At 34.9% G+C, this 6,000-nt stretch overlaps 2 protein-coding genes across 3 annotated transcripts in view; both read right to left on the reverse strand.

Moving 5' to 3' along the window:
* Window positions 1,307-2,966, reverse strand: LOC107619698 (putative leucine-rich repeat receptor-like protein kinase At2g19210). Of its 2 annotated transcripts, none has more exons than XM_021110810.1 (6): window positions 2,833-2,966; window positions 2,669-2,740; window positions 2,508-2,579; window positions 2,334-2,414; window positions 1,650-1,801; window positions 1,307-1,563 (listed from the first exon to the last, which is right to left on the reverse strand). In XM_021110810.1, the coding sequence occupies exons 1-6, from the start codon at window positions 2,958-2,960 to the stop codon at window positions 1,454-1,456; spliced, it is 615 nt and encodes a 204-aa protein (XP_020966469.1). In that variant the 5' UTR covers window positions 2,961-2,966; the 3' UTR covers window positions 1,307-1,453. The 2 variants fall into 2 exon arrangements, with proteins under 2 accessions (XP_020966469.1, XP_020966468.1); XM_021110809.1 differs by having other exon boundaries at window positions 1,307-1,566.
* The window catches only part of LOC110266852, a 6,386-nt gene continuing 3,421 nt past the window's right edge, over window positions 3,036-6,000 (reverse strand). Inside the window, exons 2-4 of the mRNA XM_021111896.1 lie at window positions 4,671-4,884; window positions 4,077-4,209; window positions 3,036-3,517 (exon numbers count right to left, since the gene is read on the reverse strand). Of these exons, the coding sequence (XP_020967555.1) occupies window positions 3,202-3,517; window positions 4,077-4,209; window positions 4,671-4,884 (663 nt within the window). The 3' untranslated portion in view covers window positions 3,036-3,201. The remainder of the gene's footprint in view (window positions 3,518-4,076; window positions 4,210-4,670; window positions 4,885-6,000) is intronic.

Genomic DNA, 6,000 nt, shown 5'->3' on the forward strand with positions numbered 1-6,000 from the left:
GGGATTGAACAAAAAAATATATGTGGCAAAAGGAAATGCCTAGCTAGCAACCTATTCCCGAATTTCCCAATTTCTTAACCCTATTTCCCAATTTCAAAATCAAAACATCATGTATGTGAAGAGAGGTTCAACCATGGGTGGAGCTAGAATAAAACGAAGTCGTCATCAATTGTAGAAGTAAGCCACAATGAGTGCGAAGAGTATGCTTCCAAGCAGTATGATGGTACGTGCTTCTGCTCTCTGACTGTTGTTGCTTTGAAGTCGAAGACCAAGATGAATCCAGGGAGATGCTTCTTTTGATGCCCTCTGTGAAAGATAAGTATGAATTATTTTTGCTATTTAATGGGACTTCATTAGTTGTTCTCAGTTTTATATCTTTTTTGCACCTTTGGATTTTTTATTGTTCTTCGTTGCTTTTCAAAGGTGCAAAAAAATATAAACAAAGAACACCAACGAAGATCCATTGGATAGCAAAAACAATTTATGCTTACCTTTTATGGAGGACATAGGAAAAATCACCTCCCTAAGTTTGCCACTACAAGAAAAACACCCATTCAGGTACACTTGAAAAGTGTAGCCAAAAGTGAAAAAAAATGATGCCTTAGGCTACGGCTACGCTTTTTAGGCTACGGCTACGCTTTTTAGGGTGATTCCTATTCGGCCGTTGCCTATTCTCAAAGGCTACGCTTTTCTGCACCAAGGGCTACGCTTTTGGCGTTTGGGAATAGGCTACGCTTTTCAAGTGATGCTGTCCAGGACCAAAGGCTACGCTTTTCAGCTTCTATTTTTGCCAGAATAGGCTACGCTTTTCAATGCTACTGCATCACCTGTAAAGCGTAGCCACATTGTATACTATGGCTACTATTTATAAGTGTAGCCTTAGGTCCCTCTTTTTTTTTTTAAATTTTCTGTATATATATATATATATATATATATATATATTCTAATAATTTTTTGTACATAATATTTAGTAATATGATTACATGTATCATTTTATATTTTTAATTAAATGAGTTAAATATTATAAAATAAAAATAAATGCATAATAATAAATAATTTCTTTAAATAATAAAAATGATCTTCCAACAAAAAATATATTTATAATGAACCAAAAGTATTGGAATGAACATCATTTTAAATATTTATACATCTCACACTAAATTAAACATACCCACTAAATTAAACATATTCTAAATCAATTATCCATCTCAAAATCTGGCCTAAAGAGCATTTTTCTAGGAGGGACTATTAAAAATCAAGCTGGATGAGCAAGCATTACTGTCATAATCAAGATTCTCCTCTTCTATTGTTCTCACCGGGTGAATAGTGCTTGAAATTGTAGATATGCTTGGGCTGAGTTTGAGTCTGAAGGAGACAGCATTTTGACAGCAACTTCAGTATCACCTACATAGCCATGATACACTGTTCCAGATGCTCCTTTTCCCACAACCCTTTAAAAATTTTTGGTAATTTTTTGGACTTCAACATAGCTAAATTGCTGTTTATTTGACTCTAACTCCATCTTTATTCTTGAATATGCTCTCAGATTCCCCATTTCAGAGGTTACTGTATGTGGAAACAATGCATTGAGTAAAATATAAAGCTAACTGTCTTAGAAATTAAACCAAACATAGAAGATTATCATGTACCTCTATGTCTTTTGAATATGAAGAAAGAAGTGATTGCTGTTGCTAGAATAACAAAACCTCCACCTAGTGATGCCACCAATGGAACCACAACTTTATTACTATTGCTGCATGAACCTGAATAACAAAGACCTTGATTTCCTCCAAAACTTGCATTTACAATAATAATAAAAGCACTGCTTAGTAATCAACAAAAGTTGCACTACAATAAGACTAGACATTTTACAAACTGGTAATTAAAAGTCACAACCAAGTGACAACAAAAAAAAACCTGATAATTAAAGTAAAAGAGGTGCAATACGATTTTTACAACAACTTAATAACTAATTTGTTGAAAGATCTAAAAGAGTGAGATGCTGAAGGTTTGAAACTTGAAAGTGATGATAGGATATAACCGCTTAAATAACTTGATGACAAAATCAAAGTTAGATACGTGTAAGGTGTAACACCTTGTTTTGGATGTTACACTACTAGCTAGAACCTACGGTATAATTTTTCTCTTACTACTTTAAAGATTGAATTGAAATAGCATTGCTTGTCTTTACTATTTCCTTGAATGTCAAACATACTAATAATAAAACTTTCTTTTTAAATGAAACTTGCACACTAAGTGTTTAATAAACATGTTAGTAACAGAAAATATTACTATTTGGAACTGAAATTTAAGGTATAAACTATAAAACATACCTGGTTTTGAGCATGCCATTATTTGAATTCGCTCTAAGTTGCATTGGAACTGCTCCTGTTAGCTGATTCCCTTCCAGGTTCCTTCATTGGAGGAAAAATGTTGTGTTGTCACTTATTTTTTATTTTATAAATTCATTCAGAAATAAGTTTTCAATATGAAAATATCTGACTTACAGAACTTTCAAGGAATGAAGTTGAGATAAGAAATAAGGCACTGATCCTGTCAAACTGTTGTTTGATAAATCCCTGAAATTGGAACAAATTATTTTTACTCAACTCTTGAAATTTATACCTCAGCATTTATAATTGTACATCTGATGGATTCAGTGACTTACAAATATCCTATTGACTTCAAATTGGATATGGCTGATGCTATATTTCCAGTTAAACCACTGGAAGATAAGTTCCTACAACCATCATGATTATAAATAAGTTTCATCAATTTCATCCAAGAGAAAACTATGTAGTTTCATCTACTATAAAATTAACCAAAACTTATAAGTATATGATCCTTGGAGAAGAAGAACCAGCATAGCTGCAATTAACACCATCCCACATGTAACTTAGTGGAATGCATGGATCTCCTTGCCAATTTCTTTTTATCCCATAATTTGACTTCACATTCATGATAGCAGAAGCTATTCTCATAAATATGAGAACTAATAAGTCAAGAATTATTATCCAAACCATCAACAATACAACACTCAAGAACTAGAATAACATGTTCAAAGTTCACCAACTAAAGCTAATTCTAATTTGAAATCCTAATTCAAACTAAGTTAAACCTAAAAATTCAAGTCTAATTAAATTCATACAAAATCTAAACAACAAAATTAAAATTAACCTAGAGACTTCATCAGCTACAAGATCAGAAAAAAATGGAACCTGGTGCAAATTGACAAATATAAGTTACAGGGAGAGGGGGAGGATGCTGTTTAAACTTAGAAAAGATGGTCATACCAATCCAAAGTTCTTTACCTCTTAATTTGACCCAAAATGCCAATGTTGCAGCAAGTGAAATCCCACATAGGTAGAATGCTCTTAGATTTATGAAAGGCCCAAGGTGCTGCCATCCACAGCCTCTAGATATGCAAATAGAAGATTTATGGTAGATAGTATTTAATCTAACCTGGTAGCAGCCCCAATTCCAAAAGGAATAGAATAGTGTTAAGATCGTATCGAGACTGCACAAGAAAAATCTGACTTAGATTTCTAACAAGAAAAGTTATGCTATGTTATAAAACTTACCAAACTAAAAGAACTGATGTTTCAAGTTCTGGATCTGCTAAAATGATAGAATCAAAATTCAGTAAATAATCTCAACCAGAGGAAACAGAACATAGTTCATAAGGTATTAGTTATACTACAGGAATCTCAAATCTAGCATTTAATTATATATAAAATGCAGTCAATTACAACATGAAGCAAACAATAAGTTTTGTTACCAATTTAGAATTATGGACCTGACTCAACTCTAAAAGCAATTTCATAGGAGAATGCTATTTGGCCATATTCCTAGACGATATCGATATGGAACTTGTCAATTACAAAAGCAATCATCAAAAAAGGAAACATAAAACCATATAAATTCACTCAATTGTTTAGAGCTTCACACATTTATCTGATGTTATCAATCCAAATATCATCATCACCTAAACAACTGAATGAGCACTTTCAGGTTCCAACATCAATTAGGATGAAAAAAATTCTCATAAGCTGCACACAAAAAAAAAAGATACTCACCCTGTACTAACTCTGGACTCAACTAACTTGGAGAGCTGTGTCAATGCCTCCCTTGAAAGCTTAACTTTCTGAATGTCACTGTCCTGCCTGTACCCTTCATCTCCAACAACAAATCCATGTCCTGATTTTATATCTGTATACCAAAACCAACATAAAAATAAAAACAATAATCAATCAGATAAATAACAGATTAAATCTTGTTTGCCTACAAAAAACACAGCTTAATTCCATGTAAAACACCCAAAGCAAAGAAAACATAACCAAAAAAAGCATCAGAGAGGAATATAGCTTGAAGCTGGAAATTGAAAGCAACCACTATGTTCAAGGAATGCGTATGAACCAAGACATCAATCAGAATATTTCAATGTGAAACCTGTTCTTTTCACTAATTTTTCCTTAAGATACTAAACTAATTGAAAACCTAAAATTAGTACCCAAAACCCCCCAAAAATTCACAGAACCAATTGAAAATTGATACATACCTTCTCTATCTCGATTAGCCACTATCAAAACTATACACACCTTCGAACTGAAAAGTGAGAGTGAGTTACAGAATGAGCGAGAAAGAGAGGTTACAGAACAGAGAATGCTTACCTGGTGACAGAGGATACAACCATGGTGATGAGCGGCGATGGTGAAGAAGAGATGAGCGGTGACGCAACGGCTTGGAGACGGTGCAGCAGCTCAGCGGCGAGCTCCAGTCAACGGCAGTGCGGCGACAGAGCACAACGGCGGCGAGACATCCCTTCGAGATCCTCAGTGGCGATACAGCAGCCTGGCGGTGGCAAAACGGCGACGACAACAAGCCCTAGCCGCGGCGGTGGAGCTTCAGCGGCGACAGAGCACCCCTTTCTTCTCTCCTCCATTGCGTTTTCTCTCTTCCTCAAGCTCTCTCTCTCTCTCTGTCACTGGCATTCGACGACGACAACGGCAGAGCCCTAGCCAGTTAGCCGCCGTCGTTCTCTCCTTCCTTCCCTCTCCTCTCTTCTTCTTCCCGTTCTCCCCCTTAGCTTTCTGATTTCTTCCCTCTTTTTTGTCTCTGTTGAGTGAGGATGAGGGTGTGTGTTGCGTGAGTGAGGAGGGACCGAGGGTGATCGAGGGTAAACAAAATTTCTCTAAGTGTTTATTTGATATTTTAATATTAGGAGACACTTCTGAAGCGCACCCAAAACTTAACAAATGGTTACTTTTTAAAAGCGCTCCCTTTGGTTTAAAAGGTGTACCCATAACTTTTTAGATTTGGCTACGCTTTATAAGTGATATTTAAAATGTCTAAGGAGACGCTTTTGAAGTGATGCCTCAATAGTGTTTCCTTTTCTCTTATAAAAGGGCACCATGCGAAAAAGCGTAGCCTATTCTAGAAATAGGCTATGCTTTTCAAATGTAGCTTAAAAAAAGTGTGGCTGAATGAGTGTTTTTCTTGTAGTGTGCATTCGACTTTAAAGCAACAACAGCAGAAAGCAGAAGCACATTCATCATACTGCTTGGAAGCATACTCTTCATACCCATCATAGGTTGTTTCTCCCATTGATGACGAGCTTCATTCCAGCTTCGCCATGCATGAACCTCCCTTCACATATATGACATTCTGATTTTGAAAGTAGGAATTAAGGTTAAGAAATTGAAAAATTTGAAAATAGATTTTTAATTAGGCTTCTCCGTTTGTCACATATATTTTTCTGTTTGTCATATCAGATATTCACATTGATAAAATACATCTTTGACAGATGAGTATTTCATGCACGTTTTTAAATTATTAAAAATGATTTTTGTCAATAATAAAAATGTGGATTTTTTTTACCAGCTACAAAATAAGTCGAGGATACTTTTTTTGGTTAATCCTTCATCTAAATAGCTACAAAGTACAAAGTTATGTAGTTAATTAGTTCATAATTAATTTGTAAGGTGGTGTTCAGCAATATAT

This window comes from Arachis ipaensis, chromosome B09 (assembly GCF_000816755.2).
Source record: "Arachis ipaensis cultivar K30076 chromosome B09, Araip1.1, whole genome shotgun sequence".
Taxonomy (NCBI): Eukaryota; Viridiplantae; Streptophyta; class Magnoliopsida; order Fabales; family Fabaceae; genus Arachis; species Arachis ipaensis.

Bases quoted from the DNA above. Each gene is read 5' to 3' on its own strand.
- LOC107619698 (XM_021110809.1), bottom strand. From the start codon at position 2,960: ATGAATGTGAAGTCAAATTATGGGATAAAAAGAAATTGGCAAGGAGAT. The intron at 2,580-2,668 runs GTAAGTCACTGA...TTCCAATTTCAG, and splicing joins TTGAAGTCAATAGGATATTT to GGATTTATCAAACAACAGTT. The intron at 2,415-2,507 runs GTAAGTCAGATA...CCTCCAATGAAG, and splicing joins CTTCATTCCTTGAAAGTTCT to GAACCTGGAAGGGAATCAGC.